Genomic DNA, 15,706 nt, shown 5'->3' with positions numbered 1-15,706 from the left:
TCCAACACTTAGGTCCCCGCCCGGAGCCCACTCGGGGCCGTCATGGGGCCCAGAAACGAGGGGCAGCTGCTGGGCAGCAGCGTTCCAACTCGGCTTCGTCCAGCAGCTCTGGGGGCAGCAGCAGCGACGAGAGCAGCTCCATATCGCTGCCCGAGAATGCGGCAGCGGCAGCGGCGGGGGCGGGGGCGGCAGCAGCACCACGCTCCCACGATGTGAGTAGCACGACGCGCTCGGATTCCATTGAGAGCCGCAACTCGGGAGGCTATGAGCGGCCCAGGGCCATTGCCGGAGCCCGGCGCAGTGAGATGGACGTGCAGAAGGACATGCAACGCATTATAGAACTGCTGGAGGCCAATCCGCCCCACATCGATGTGCAGCCGCCCACAGAAGGGGGAGGAGACGGCGGCGGCGGGGGAGGTGGCGCTGGCTCGGTCAACCGTCAGCCCTGGGGAGCCGGCAGCAACTCGATGCGAGTGCCACCGCGCAGTCGCACTTCCAATAGCAGCACCCTGACCAGCCTGCGGGATGAGGTGGACCAGGTGCTGGCCAGCCCCAGCGTTGAGTCCACCGACTGGCGGCACTTTATCCGCTCCGAGTCGCAGAATTCGGTGCCCTCGTGGGCCTCCTCCATCAGTCTGGACTGCCGCGCCGGGGAGGAGCCCGTCAAGGAGTTCATGAGGCTCTTCACCGAGCTGCTGTTCTACAATACTGCGTGCGTCAACCTGGAGCTGAAGTCGGAGTTCGGGGTCCTGCTCCGCCTGGAGATCGGTCGCCTCTGGTTCACGCGCTTCCTCACTGAGCAGCGCAACAAAACGAAGCGTCTCGAATCGGTCACCTTCCACGGACTGCCTCAGTACTTTGCCTTGGCCCTGTTCGAGTGTGGGGAATGCGAGGACTTTGGCCCGGCATCGGTGCTCATGAATCTCTGTTTTCTCTTCTACCACGAAGGTGAGTTCTGAAGGCAACCCAAATCAAAGAAACCTCCAATTTACAATCACATTTTCAGTTGAAGTTCCTGGCTGCGATCCCTATCGCGAGTACCTGTTTCTCTCCCTACGGCAGCAGCCCATCTGGCATCAGCTGCACTTCTGGGACACTGTCCTCTGGGACGCCATGCATGCGGATCGGGAGCATCGCCTCGCCAACGTACAGCGGCGCCAGCAGAGACGTCAGCATAAGAAGCAGCAACGCCTCTCCATCCCAGGAACAGAGGCACCTCTAACGCCAGCTCCAACGGGGACCACAGCACCGGAAACTGCAGATAAACCCGTGCGCAAGCATGGACCCGATTCCTCATCCAGCTCCTCGCATCAGGGCGCAAACTCGGGGTATCCTCCGGCGACCCGAAGGCAAAGCAAAATGAGTCCCGGACAGCCGCCGGTGCTGGGTAAAGAACACGAGGACACTGTATTCCGGCATCTGGGGTGAGTTTTTCGGATGATAGTTCTCAACATTGTAGTCTGATATCCCCTCCGCTTCAGGGCCCTGACCTGCAACATGCATTCGCTGGGCACACCCAAGGAATTGTGCATCGACTTTCTCAAACGACATGCTCAGGGCCACGAACTATCCAAGGGTAATAAAATAAAGCATCTGATTCAATCGTAGTTGTTTCTACAATCTCATGCACTTTCCAGATAAAGCAAAGCTCATTCGAGACAATGTCCATCGCATGTACCATGAGACGGAACTCTGGGGCGCACGATAAGCCAAGGTAAGCCCATCTATCTTTCCGTATATATCTTACGAGTGTATTTAGATTACATTTCTTTGCCTCTCGACAGCTCTTACTTTTCCTCAAGTACCTAATGAAAGCGTTTCACACTTCGTCTCCTCCAAAGCTAAACCTTTTTCTGTCTCAAGACAACTCCAAAGCTAATCCTAACTTAAAGTAGCTAAGCAAAAAGTCAAGTTTCAAGTTTTCGTTTGAAAGTTTTCAGTTTTTCGGATGCTTTTGGTGTTCTGCAACTGATTTTGATTTGCGATTTCGTCCTTTTTTGTTTCAAGTTCGATATAAAACCTAATATCTCTAGACATATCGAGAGATAGAGGCAAGGCATATCCCTTATTTGAAAAAAAGTCGCAGGTTCCATTCGAAAAAAGTTTTGGGTTTTAGCCAGTTGCAGTAATGCCATCAATGAAATGAATACAATACTAATATATACACGTATATCCATAAATTGTGATAATAATATTTTGTGATTACTTTATCTAGATATAAATGTAAATTAAATCTATGAAAGTACTATAATCGTATATGTCTACCAAACAAAAAACCACAGAAATGCAACAATACCTTAACTATCCAACCTTCGCAGCAACAACAAAAGCATTCCATTGTTACAAATCAAGATCCAATAACTATGCAATATTCTGTCTCTAATGTAAGAAAGAATATTTCGAAAATATGTTATTAAATTCGTACTAATAAAAAGTTGAATTAAAATATACATAATTTTGAATCTCGCGGCAGAAAATACAGCCTGGTGCCGTCAGGTGTCGCCACTTGTATGTACATGTAGCTATTATGAAGAGCAGATGTAATTTACATTAGTGTGTGCTGTTAACGCAACACAGTCGCACTTAACAGTGCAATAACATTTGGTAGCGCTTAGAGCACAGCTGTTTATAAAGGTAGTGGCGTGTTATTGTCCCGCTTATTTTTAATTAAGAAAACTTGTTAAGCAAACTCGGTGCGCGATGCTCCATTTATTTGAGCCCAAGTGCGTTCAAATGGACTTTTCAAAGGTACGAGCCAATTTCTTATTCATTTGCTATTCTTTGCCCCGAGACGACCAACTCCAATAGATCCTTAATACATATACATACATACATACATATTCAATATGCACGACGAAATTTGCGATCGGATTGAAACCGCCACTGACTGACAAATATTTCTGTTTCTTTCTTTATTCATTAAATGTTTGCAACACAAAAACATAATTAGCTTAATTTCATTTCGTTTCGTTTTCGCACGAGTCGCGAGTAATCCCGAAAAATCTTATTAGATAAATGATACAAATGTTTTTTGTTTCGTGAAATTTCGTGGTGTGGTGTGTAATAATCGCGCGCTTGAATATGGCTGGAATTTCTCGGTTGGTTGCACTGTGGGTGGCAAAGCTTTTGACTTGAATACTTTTTCAGTTGTTCGTAAAACGAAATAATCATTAGATTTGGGCAAACATGGAAGCGATTCGATACCAACGACTCCAACGATTCCATGCTTTACATAAGATTTAACAATTACAATTTATTTAGTTACTTCTTTGTACAGAATTCAACGGGGTGGGGCGGTGGAGCAACGGGCAAAGAGGTGGGGGTGGAGGAGGAGGAGAAAACAAACGAGAATCGAGTAGTTCTTGGGCATGGTATAACATTTATAAATACAAACTAAATACAACTGACAGAAGGTAATGATCGTAATTACAAGAATTCATAATAAAAATAATAGATAAATATTAATAATAATAACACTATAGCAGTAGACAAGCCGACAAGCTATAACAACAATTGCGTGTGTGTACGATTTGAACTTTTCATTTAAAGATTTTCATTTATGCATTTCCACATCTATTTCCGTTCCCATTCGTTTTGGGCCGAGTGCCGGTGAGCCACAATTTCTGTTTTGAATTGACGCTCGGATTACTCTTTCTTTTCTTCATATAAATATATACAATACTCTCTCTTCTCTCCATATGCATATCTTCTATATATGTATGTATCTTCTATCTTCTGTGTGGGTGTGTGTTTCTGTGTGTATCTCTTGTAGTTAGGTAGAATGGTAGGTGGTTGAATGGTGGTAGATGCGAATGCCATATCCTCGCCCCATGCATATGGCTAGTGTTTGTGGTTGCGATCACAAGTTGGCGACAGTTTCAGACGATCGGACCGGCGCTTACTCCACGACAATCTGGAAGGTCACCGAACCCATGCGATCGCGGGCACTGCCGCTGTAGATGACGTTCTTGGCCCAGGCACGGCACTCCACGTCCAGCATCTGGCCCTTGGGCGGCGAGTGGAACTGCACGGCGACCAGGGGACTCAGATAGCCCGGCTGATTGAGGTAGGGATAGTAGAAGCTGGGGAATCCCTGGCTGGGATAGTAGCTGATGTTCTGGAAGTTCTCCTTGTCCTTGCCCAGATGTCCATTGCAGCTGACCCAGATTTGTTTCCGCTGAAAGACAAGCGATACATCAGTTAATATCCCATAGAAAATAGCTCGGAGAAATAGTTATGTACCTCCTCTTGACTCGTGTTGGTAATGAGCCTGGTCAGATCCTCGGGCATGCCCTTCTCGGGAGCCTCGTACACTTCGGGCACCCAGCCAAAGATCTTGTTCAGCTTGAGGAATATGCAGGGCTCGTTGGACTTGTAGCCATAGTTGTTGGCCTTCGAGCAGGCGCCAAACAGTTCCGTATTCACTACGCAAACGTCGATGGGATTGTGGGTCTGTCCAAAGCCGCAATGCTTCATCTCCCGACCCTCGGTGTGATTGTAGTCTGTAAAGCGAAATAGTTGAGTAGCTGTTTCGATATCAGTTCTGTGTAGGTGTGCCCTTTACCTATCAAGAATTCATCAATCAACTCAATCCAGTAGTCACTTTCGGCTGGCTTCTTGCCATCGAACTCGATGACCGATCCGCGCTCGGTTTGTTCGCTCAACGGACGGAAGCCCAGGCCGGGATTGGTGCCTATCAGGGAGTCCTTCAGCTGCCACTTGGGCTCTTTGCTGCTGATCGTAGACAACAGACCCTGCATGCAGATGGAGAACAAGGTGGCCAAAACGATGTAGAAGATGCCATAGAACAGCATCAGTTGTCCTGTAAATAGAGATACAAAGAATGCGGCTTTAGTAAGGAAATATCATCTTATATTTCCACCTTCCAGAGAACCTTCCAGAGCAGCGACACTTGTGCAATCTATTCCGTGTATTTATGCAGATTTGCATTGACACGTTTTTGATTGTTTTTTTCATTCACGGAAATGGGGGCCATTTGGTTGGGGGGATGTGCATACTTGTGACTGTATACTGTGTGGGGGGGATGTCCGAGGGGTGGGCTTTATGCAATCCAAACAGAACAGAACAGCACGCAGCTAATCGAATGCTTACGACTGTGTTGCAGCAGCAGCAAACACAAACAGAAAGTCGGAGGACGGAATGGAATAGGGGAGCGGAACGTCGTTCTGTCCGGCGTATGTGCTCTGTATTTCAATGTCATTAACATTGACGACTCAGCGAGAATCCAGTGGATGGATGGATGGATGAATGGATACTCGTATGTTGGACTCGTTTCGGACTGCTTGTTACTTTCGCTTGAGGTCCCGCATCGGACACCGGACCCGGGACCCGGTATCCGAGACCCAGAGACCCCAGAGCTATTGCATAAATAAGCGGGCAACATCGGACACACCAAACCGAAACTGACAGCCCGATCCCAGAGAGCACGGCACGGAGCACACAGAACACGGAGCGACATGACAGACCCAAAGCGATGGAATGAACACTCAAGTGAATCGTATGAATGAATCGAATCGAATACAATGCGCGAACTGGAAAAAGTACAGTGCTCCACCCCCCATCAAACCCCTGGCCGCTGCTCGACTTGCAACGATTACTTTTTTGGGGGAATTGGTATGGGACTACCCTTGACTGTCTGTCCATCTGTCATTTCCCTCATCATCATTGGGCAACACTTATTTGAACAGCCGCCGCACTGGAAGCAAGGAAGGAAGGAAGGAAAGCCTATCAATAGGTAATCGATAGACGGCCTTCACCGCTAACGACTTTCGCCCATATTTGAGTTTTCAATTCTTCGCTCATCAAACTTTCAGACACTGCCCGCCAAAAGTCAATCGCCAAAATGGTTCGTTCTTTCGCCTGCCTGTTGCCAAGTCGAATTCTAGAAACACTATAATGTGCCTGTATTCAAGTACAAGGAAATAAGTTTGGCAATGACCGCAGCGTAGACGCCCAGAGACAGGCAATATGTGGTGATAGTTTGGTATGAGGTATGACGCCAGCAAGTCAACCACCACCACAACCGCCGTGACCACGAAGGTGGGACGAGACAACGCACGCCCCGTGGCTCTGGTAACCAATATCCAATGTACATATAATGAATTCTTGTCTGCTACATGCTTACGATTACATGACAGCAGCAGACAGTCAGTACAGGCAGTAGAGCCAGTAGAGAGTCCCCCAAAAACATTCATATGTCTTCGTAGTAATAAGGGAAGGGCAGGGCCCTCCACCCTCACCATTCGAAATCGATAAACTTCTTTATAGAACCTGCATTTGACAACTCCTTGATGGATAACCACCATATACCCCATACCATATAGCTACCATGTATTAGGTGCATGCGAAACAAATGACATACACATTTATTTGCTCACTTAATGGGACAGATGGAGCCGATTTCTCCCGTGGGGGGTTTTTTCCCATTGCATTAATGGACGAATCGTAAAAAATGACATTACCGCTTACTTGGGAATGGAATTAATATTTAATGTCTAGTTCCCTTTGCACTTGGCAAAGTTAAACATAATTAAAAATTCAAATTTCAAATATATGAAAGTTCCTTCAAGTATTTCGAACCAATTTGAATGCCACGCGATGTGTCGGATTTTGGCATATGCCTGCAAGCTGTCTTGCCTTGAAATATATTTCGTTTTTGACTCTTCGCAGACCAAAACGAAAATAAACTTGAGATCTACAGATACATCTACAGATTCGGATACAGATAGATGTACGTACGTACGAGTAGAGCAGAGAATAATGTACGGTGTGGCCTAAAGAGGTCAGCTACCTAGCTAAAATTAGCGTTCAACACAAATTGGAAACGAATTTGAAAAATAATAAAAAGTAGCCAAAGAATAGACGCACACACATCCCATCCCATGGAGAACCTGGAGCCCATGTCCGTGGCGCAAAACTTATTCAACTTTTATATAAAAGTCAGTCAAAGATCTCCTGGCGAGGGGGAAAATATATGTATCGTATCGTATCAGGTTATCCTCGATGCATAACAGTAAATGTGATTCATCAAGAGGAAACCTGCTGCTGCCTCTGCTCCTCCTCCTCCTCCTCGTCCTCCTTGGATTCATTGTGCAACCAGTCGCCATTGACCAAGTTTTAATAATAACACTCCTCGACAATCAGTGAGAGGACGAAGGCAGTCAGCTCTAGCCCTATCCTTGTGTCCGGGGTCCGTCTGTCCCGCTATCCGTTGATGCGGTAAACAAACTTAAAGAGCCCGTGACCTATATAGAGGGAACTTAGGGGTGGTAGGGCCACTCCCAACCCACCACCACTTCCACTTCCACTCCCAAAGTGAAATGCTAGAAAGTTTGCATGACCCAGGATTGATAGCCTCGTTCTCGTCGTGGTCCTCGTCCTGGTCGGTGGCGCTGCTTTGGTCATCCAAGTAGACCCATCAAGGCCACGCGAAAGGACACCCAGGACCATCGGTTTGCGGTTCTAGTGCATACACCTAGGCGATATGCGATAAGCGGGAACTTTAATGGTTCTTAACGCGTTGTTGGGGTGTTGCGGTGTTGCGGTGTACTCTTGGCCGGAAAGCCGCAACTCATTTGGTTAATGAAGGCGGGCTCCCTCGCGGGAAATGCCTCAACTTCTGAATGGAAATCTACACAACGAATCTCAGGCTTTTCCTCGAGGCTTAACTTCACTTCTCACAATTTTCCCAGGGGAAAACGCAAAGCTCTTAAAGGAAGCAACAATTATGACGCCACCGAAGCAAGGAGAACGAAAACGTAAGCAAGGACAACAAAGATATAACGACGAAACGATGCAACTTGTTGGTGTCCTGTCATCATTATAGCCATTACCCAGGGAAGAGGGCAACAGGGAGCAGGACCAAGGACCAGCGCCAGCACCAGACGTGGATAGCAGGCCAGATTGTTGTGCGGGGAGGGCACAGGGACACCCCTCTGAGATATCCCAAATGGAGAGCGTGTCGCCCGACGCATTGGCGCCGCCGCTCTGTTTGTTAGGGTTCGCCGCACCCTTTGTGTCATGCGTCATCGTCCTAGACACACACACACACACACACACACGTACACAGAGGACTCTTCTCTCCTTCTGGGTATGTGTTTAGGGCCTATAGCATACTCTGCGGCATTTAAGTGAATTAATTTCACATGGCAGCCCAAACCCAAACCCAAACCCAAGCAGTCAAACGTTTAGTTTGCTGATTATATCCTTGATATAATGCGGGTGGGGTTTGTCGTTGTCCCTCCCAATCCCCCATCCTCCCACCAAACCAAAGTTTGATACATTTTTTGTCATTTTGTTCGGGGCTTCAAGACAAATTGGTCATTGATATCTGTCTGGGACCTCGTTATGGACTCGCCGATCCCCTTCACCACTCGAATTATCCCGAAAAAAATACCGGAAAACTTTTTTTCTTTATGCAAACAAAAGTTTCTAGGTCTTTGGGGGCAATTATGGTGGGTACGAGTGTACCATTATGAGGAAATATGGTATTTATATATGCATGTTTATTTCTGCTAATTTAGCATTTTATTGCACCAAAAAAACAACGAATAAAAACGAAAATAAGCTGAAAAAGTTGAAGAAATAAATGGAATGAAAGAGGTGCCGGGAATGGATAGAAGAGCAGCCAGTGAATGATCTACATGAATGATCTGTTGAAAGATACCCAATGGAGGTGGAACTGGACTGCTAGATCTAGGCACAGTTCTAGCATTTTTAATGGTTTTTTTCCTCCGTTGGAAAAATGGTAATTCTTAGAATAAGCTGTGTTTAAATCATGTAAAATATGAATGCAAAAAAATGAACGCCCCGAACTTGGACGCTCGTTTGCCCAGAGGCGAATTAGCGCTGTGGAACGGATCTCAGAATCAGGTGGGCGATGTCTAGTATACCCGGATAAATCAAGCGAGAACAAGGTAATAAATATCACTTAGGGGAACAGTTTTACTCAACGAACCTCTTCCTTGTCGGAAAAGATCTGAAAGTTAAAGTCTTTCCAAGGCAGATAGGATCATCTTCAATGGCAGTGATCTCTCCCCGTTGAAAGAGATTTATCACCAGGAACATAGAGGAGTTCCTCGGAATTCGAGTAGATTGGAAAATTGCATAGATAAATTTTGCATTGGGTTCGACATTTGTACGCAAATTAGAGCTACTTCCTGTGGCTTAATTGAGATGAAATGTTTGCTTTGGGCGCTGACTTTGTCGCTATCGTGACAATTAGTTAGCGACTGTCAATGCAGGGGGACATTGGGGGGGCTGCAGCGTATAGATGGGGCGTGTGCCAAGGCGGGGTGTGGGCGGGAAGGGGGGAGGGGGGGGATTGACAGATTAAAAGGGAAATGAGATGTAACCGGCGAAATGCGGTTCTAACCGGTTTGAGCCTGATTTAGAAACTGGCCAGGGCAGTGGCAGTGGCAGTGGTAATACCAGTGCTGTTGCGGTTGCACTGATCAGCAAAGCAAATCCAATGAGTTTCTTAATCGAGTATACTCGGAATACAGCACAGGTTATGCCTGAGAGTATCATATACATATGTACGAGCGATAGAACCCGAAATTTGTAACGAAACGAAAGCATTTCCAAAAACAAAAAACCCGCTTAACCGGTTCCACACAGCAAGGTCCCTCTCCCCTTCAAAAAAACACACAAAAAACTAAACAACAAATTCTCATTGCGTTAATTAATGGAAATCAAAACTTAGCCAAGCGTCCAGTCGAATGCTTTTGACTTGAATTCGAAATCAGGCTTAAATCAAATTAATTTTCCAGCCATTTATTTATGGGTTTTTTCGATCTGGGGGTTAACCTTTTGTTTGATCAGTTTGTATAGATAATTCCAGATCATTTTTGCGGATAACACTCTGCCTTCCCCCGGGGGGAGCCAAGTGGCCGTTGCGTTACTTTCGACAGTAGCCATTAGGGCCGCATGGACATGCCAAAAATTGCCATTCTGAACCGGGAGGTGGGGGCAACCATGAACCCGATTTAATGGCAGACATTAGCGGAACAGACAATTTTACATAGTACTGTACTGACAGAGGTGTGTCCCCGCAGTGGGCTAATGACAAACTACCTAAAATGACTCAGAAACGGAAGGATTATGTTCGACATTTCAAGAGTAATTAGAGCTTCCAGGGGACTCTACTGTACTCTACTCTGCTCCGTGGAATGGTGGTTTTAGCTGGGTAAACAAATTGCATATCAATTTGCTGAGAACTTGGCCAAGTTAATTAAAAGCAAACAAATGACGTCAAGAGAACGTACTCGCATTCGCCATTGGAAGACAACCGCCGATAACAATTTTCGAATTGCTAAAACGAGGTGTCGCCAAAGTCACTTCTGTACGTGCCCCGAGGGCCCCCCCCTTTTGGAAGGGAATGTGCGAGTACGTAATATCAATATTGCATTTCAGTGTTTCAGAGCGGAATATCGGTGTTCGAGAGATCCCGCCCTTGAGTTTGTTTACAGAACTTACATATTATAAAAGGCAAATATTATAGGCGACAGAAGCATCGACCAGACGGCGGGGTGCCGTGCCACACACTCCTCCCGCTCTACATGGGCCCTCACTCTCATGCCCCACTCTGCCTCGCTCTTTCTCTTCAGTAGACGTGTGTCCGTGTCCATTTCGAATGGCAAGAATTTGCATTATCGTTAAAATATGCTTCGCTGTGCTGGCTATGTGGGCGGTAAGGCAGAGGGAATGCAGAGCTAAATTGAAATAAGTAGGAACAATCACACCGTAGGTGTCCGCACCAGAGAGCTTTCACTGTAATTACTCGTACAATTCAAGTGAAAGAAAGGCAAACGGAATAAAAATGCACTAAATCTTAATGTTTATATTTCAAGAGATCCATCACAGAGAAGAAAAGCAATGAATAAAACATTACAAATTATGGGGTATACTCGTAGAATAGATGAGGAGATCTGAGGGTGGTCGGGAAACCATTTCCATGATAAAATATCCTAAAAAGAATACTCGTACGTAATCGCTTTTTTCCATAGTATAAATCATAGATCTTTTCCAAGAAAATCTCCCCTGCAAATGCAAATTATAAACCAGCAGAGATCTGGTTATTGCTGGCACAGCCACCGAACGTCACGTTGCCAACCCAACTGTGGCCTGTGGGTGGAGGAAATCATCATTTTCTCTCTCTGGGTATAAATCCTAATGATATTTTGTTTTAATTACACTGAAATAAAAGTCGCTGGATGATGGCTAGGTTTATCAGGGCGACAGCTCAGGTCTCTTAATTATTTTTATCTGGTTTTTTTTTATAGGCCCAAACATTGACTAAACACATTTTTCTGCGGTGCACCCGCAGTGGAGATTTCCAAAGCCTGTCCCGCTTTTCTCTACTATTTTGTCTACCACAAAATGAGTCGCCAAATGAGCTGATAAGCGGTGATACATGACGACAAACATACAGAGTACATACTACTCTTCCATATATATAGTGGGATCCCATAACCGAATGACCGACATGTGTGCTCATTATATATAAACAATCGCATCGCATCGCATTTTTGTTTCTATGTACAGAGTCGAGGCAACTCATGCAGATTGTACAGGGAGGAGGTGTGGGATGGAATGGAATGATTCCTATAAATTAATGCAAAATGTGCGGACTTTGAGATGTTAGAACAGCCGAAAGGGGGTGAGATAGTGATCCAAAAAGGGTCTTTGCTCCACAGTTCTCTTGTGCCTGCTTTGATTCCACATTTATCAGTTCTCTTCTCTGCTTTACGCTTTGTGGTTTCTGCTTTCTGCTTACCCCAACTTTTGATGGTTCGCCCGAAGTAGGTTCCCTCCTGGGAATCGTAGACCATTTGTCTGAACGTCTGCTTCTTTGCGGGCTGATAGAATTCATATTCGGCTTTTTCGGACTTTCCGTTATTTTTCGACATCTTCGGGCGTTCTCTTTTCGTCTCTCCTCTTTCCTGTTAGTTGTTTACAGTTAGTACTCGTTCGTTTATAGTTTATAATTTCTTTCCCTCTTAAAATTGCTTAAAAAATGTGAATTTTTATTTCTTTTTTGTTGATGACGTGGACGGCGTGGGGTTCGTGAAGGCTACGCTACGAAAACTGATTTTAATATACTTTTCGTTTCTGATGTGCGGTGTATATATGTACACAGATATTACGGATGATTCAGCAGTCTGTTCTTCTGGCAATAATTTATATATTTTTGTATGTTCTGCGTTGGACGTTTTTTCGCACACGCAGCACTCTGTGATATATTTGAAAAATTCCTTAATTATGCAATTATATTCGGGTTGACTTTTCGAAACTTGTAAAACTGACAAGGAAAAACCTTAGCACAAAAACACACAAACACGAAGGAGCGACCGAACACAGCAGAGAAGTTATTGGGTACTACGGTGATGGATTCGGAGCGTGGAGTTGTTGTTCTCGGCTCTCGGTTCTCGTTATTCGGTACTCGGTACTGGGCCACTGCCTCGGTGCGGATGCGAGTGCGAATGCGTATGCGTGTTGCGGTCTCGAGTTAAGATCACCAAATGAATGCCACCGACTGAACGCAGCCGACGCTGGTCTGGTCTGGTCTTTACTTTGCTTTTTACTTGCTCGCGAGTGTTGACGCTCGCTCATGCGGCGCTCTCTCGCCGCCAGCAAGCACACACAGCCGAGACGGACGCCAGCAAAAAGCTCCAAGATAAGAGTGGCACTAGCACTGCGAGAAACCGTTGGTAAGTAATAGTAATCCACAGTAATATTACTTCCTATGAACAGTAATAGTCGGAAACAACTTAATTTCGTCTGATGAGCTCTGTCCGATCTTTAAGGCTCGACAATAGGCTTCCAAGTACCCCTAATTAAAGACCAGGGATTACATTTAGTTCTGTAAATATAAAATGTATCAGAAACAACGGATATTACCACGGTTGACATTTGCAGCAGATATATAGTTAAAGATATTTATTTTGTTACCCATAGGATTACGAGTATTCTATGCCTGCTAGAATTAGCCCTCATCGGCTGCAACTTTCCCTCAGTGTACGCTGACAGCTGTTGAACGTTTTCGACACTTTGCCAAGCAACAACATAGGAAAGGCCACAGCAAAAGCTTCTCGATTAGAGGAGTGGTGTGGTGGGTGGTTACTGTCCGATTATTTGAGTGTGTGTGCAAGTGTGGGTGCTTTACCTTGCCAACGGTACGCTCTCTCTCTCGCTTACTCTCCCTCCACACTCCTCTCTGAACTGAACTGTGGCCACGCAAATAGAATAAATGATTGAGCGCAGACAGTGGCCAGACAACAACACGTTTGAGGGGGTAATTGCCATGAGCGGATCTCTCGGCAACGGGGTGCCATAAACGCCGAGCGGTGCCCCCAGACCCCTCCGGCAGTGTAATGCGCCCCTGTAGTCATCTATGACAAACGGAACGGCATCTTTGTAAATATTCAAATAAAAAGCACAAAGAACAACACACACGCACACACAAACACACTAATCCAAGAGCTGCACGCTCTCACTCTGTCTCTCTGTTTCTGTTTCTGTTTCTCTCTCCCGCTTCAACACTGCGACATGCGCGGAGAGTGGAGTACATTGGCTGCTCCAGAGTTTGGGGAGTGGGGAGTGGTGGGTGGGGGAGGGAGAGTGCTTACTCCGCCGTTATGCTTAATGTACAGCTATCGTTGCATGTGATTTCCACTGGCTGCCTCTTGCATTAAAACCCAATGCTTAGGATCGTTCTTTCGACCTGTTGGGGAAATTTCCATGACAAAGCTTTCAGTGGTGCCCCGTTCTGTTGTTCCTTAATCATCGTTATAAGATTCATTCTTACGAGTAGCTTTTTGACAATGTCATGGCACTTTTGAGTTGATTAATCCCCATAAACGAGCATTTCCTACGCCCCGCACCGCCGCCACCCCGCTGCAACTCCAGAACAGACCGACGGCCCCCTGAATGTATCCTTGGGATTGTTCTCGATGGATACTTGGCATGGCATCCCCTTTGTAATCATCATAAATTGATTAAATTACACTTGACAACGACTTTATCCCCCAAGAGTACGAGTCGGCCCAGCACATCATTAGGTGCAAGAATTGTAAGTCGCATTTCCCCGTTTTCTCATTGGGAGTGGAGCGGGGCAGCCCACTCGACAGCGAGATGGAAGGAGATGCCAATCAGCAATTGATAAGAAGGAAACCCCATCCATAATGGTCCATGGAGAGTCCATTACCCGTACAAATTATGTGTGAAATTATGTTCGGAAAAAGCCCCTACCAGTGCTTATTGTAGCCCCAACAGGTCGGTTATATCTGGTTATATCCAAACCCTGTTTATCCTCCTTTCATGAAAGAAGTTCCCTTGTCGCACTAGAGCCTCAACTTGAATCTCAGCTCTGAATTAAGCAAATGATAATTACAGCAGACAGAGACCGAGACCGAGACCCGACCCGAAGATACTTACTTACTCCAATGGCCCCTCGGGGTAAATGTATGTGTCGGGCAAACCAGTTTATCTGGTCTGAACTGAAGTGTTTGTGATTTTTCCAGCTGTGATTCCTGTCTGTGTGTGGGTGTGTGCCCAGAGATCTTTCCATCCCCGATCCCATTGGGCTTCCTCATTAGAGATGAGTTTTGATTTCTGTCATTTAGCGAGTGATTTCTGTCATTATTTGCAGTCTGTACTCGAAAGAGAGGGGACAATCCTCTGTAGCCAATTAGCTCTCAATTAGATGGTTGCTAAAATATACCCCCAGACACATACATATCGCAGTATATGCATGTCTGTGTCTAGATCTATTGATTACACTCTCGGAGCACAAAAGCGATCGAGCATAATGGCTCCTCTCCCTCTTGACGTCACTGAATACAAATTTTGAAAAGATTTCGCTGATATTGTTTGTGGAATGGAATCATTGAAACAAAAGCCACAGAACTACAAATGCTGTTACGTCAATGTGGAAAGAAAACCTGTATGGAACCATAAAACCGAACTGAACTGAACACTTTCGAGTGCTCTACGAAATCTCTACCATCTGAGTGATAAATTCTGCTGGCTTTACCAGCCTCTATCTTATCAAAGAACTTAAAATATTAATTATTTCTGTATTGGAGATTTGGAGTAGCTACTAGCTATGCTCGCTCCTTGAGTTTTTATTGGGCTATCGATAAACCACCATCATCATCATCATCATCGACAATATATTTCAACTATCTGCAGGTTCGTTTAGCACATTGATTAATACACCATTATCGGATGGATGTTGATGTTGCCTCAGGTGTTGGTGCCGGTACCAGTGCAAACCTGAATCCGGGCGATCGATCCCCTTGTCTCATCTGGCGAATTTTAACAGCTAAATATTGATCTTCGATCGGGTACACTTTGAGTGCGTTCAACATTTGATTGAGGCCCTCTGTCCCTCAGTGCCCTTCGAGGGAACGATCTCCCGATAGCGTGAATGGGAACGTGTTCGATAGTCGCGCTGATGAGTTTGTACCCCTAATTGATTAGCACAAATGCAAAAGTAAACCTTTCGCCTGGCAATTTAAAAATAAACAATATATCAAAAAGCAAACACCAGCCAGCAGCAGCATTCTGTTAATGATTTCCAATGACGCAATTGGCCGAATCGGCCCGATAAGTTCTCAATAAATGTGTCTCTCGACGACCGCCATATACATCTACATATATGTAGGTGGGTGAAAGCGTATCA

The 15,706-nt window shown here is 45.6% G+C and overlaps 2 protein-coding genes across 5 annotated transcripts in view; one reads left to right on the top strand and one right to left on the bottom strand.

Annotated features, from left to right (window-relative positions):
• Positions 1-15,706, top strand: part of LOC4817891 (uncharacterized) — a 30,179-nt gene that overhangs the window by 2,537 nt on the left and 11,936 nt on the right. Inside the window, exons 4-8 of one of the 4 annotated variants that reach the window (XM_015180013.2) lie at positions 1-948; positions 1,007-1,424; positions 1,482-1,576; positions 1,638-1,714; positions 1,785-2,447. In XM_015180013.2, the coding sequence (XP_015035499.2) occupies positions 1-948; positions 1,007-1,424; positions 1,482-1,576; positions 1,638-1,708 (1,532 nt within the window). In that variant the 3' untranslated portion in view covers positions 1,709-1,714; positions 1,785-2,447. Of the gene's footprint in view, positions 949-1,006; positions 1,425-1,481; positions 1,577-1,637; positions 1,715-1,784; positions 2,448-12,423; positions 12,732-15,706 lie in introns of those variants that run through there. The other 3 variants (XM_001357376.4, XR_004468983.1, XR_004468984.1) reach the window with 3 other exon arrangements.
• On the bottom strand, positions 3,234-12,397 carry nrv1 (nervana 1). Its single transcript, XM_001357377.4, has 4 exons — positions 11,798-12,397; positions 4,565-4,822; positions 4,243-4,502; positions 3,234-4,177 (listed from the first exon to the last, which is right to left on the bottom strand). The coding sequence occupies exons 1-4, from the start codon at positions 11,928-11,930 to the stop codon at positions 3,899-3,901; spliced, it is 930 nt and encodes a 309-aa protein (XP_001357413.1). The 5' UTR covers positions 11,931-12,397; the 3' UTR covers positions 3,234-3,898.

Source organism: Drosophila pseudoobscura, chromosome 4 (assembly GCF_009870125.1).
Source record: "Drosophila pseudoobscura strain MV-25-SWS-2005 chromosome 4, UCI_Dpse_MV25, whole genome shotgun sequence".
NCBI lineage: Eukaryota > Metazoa > Arthropoda > Insecta > Diptera > Drosophilidae > Drosophila > Drosophila pseudoobscura.
This window is presented reverse-complemented; position numbering and strand designations above follow the sequence as displayed.

Bases quoted from the DNA above. Each gene is read 5' to 3' on its own strand.
- nrv1 (XM_001357377.4), bottom strand. From the start codon at position 11,930: ATGTCGAAAAATAACGGAAAGTCCGAAAAAGCCGAATATGAATTCTAT. The intron at 4,823-11,797 runs GTAAGCAGAAAG...CTCTATTTACAG, and splicing joins GCGAACCATCAAAAGTTGGG to GACAACTGATGCTGTTCTAT. The intron at 4,178-4,242 runs GTACATAACTAT...CTTGTCTTTCAG, and splicing joins CCAACACGAGTCAAGAGGAG to CGGAAACAAATCTGGGTCAG.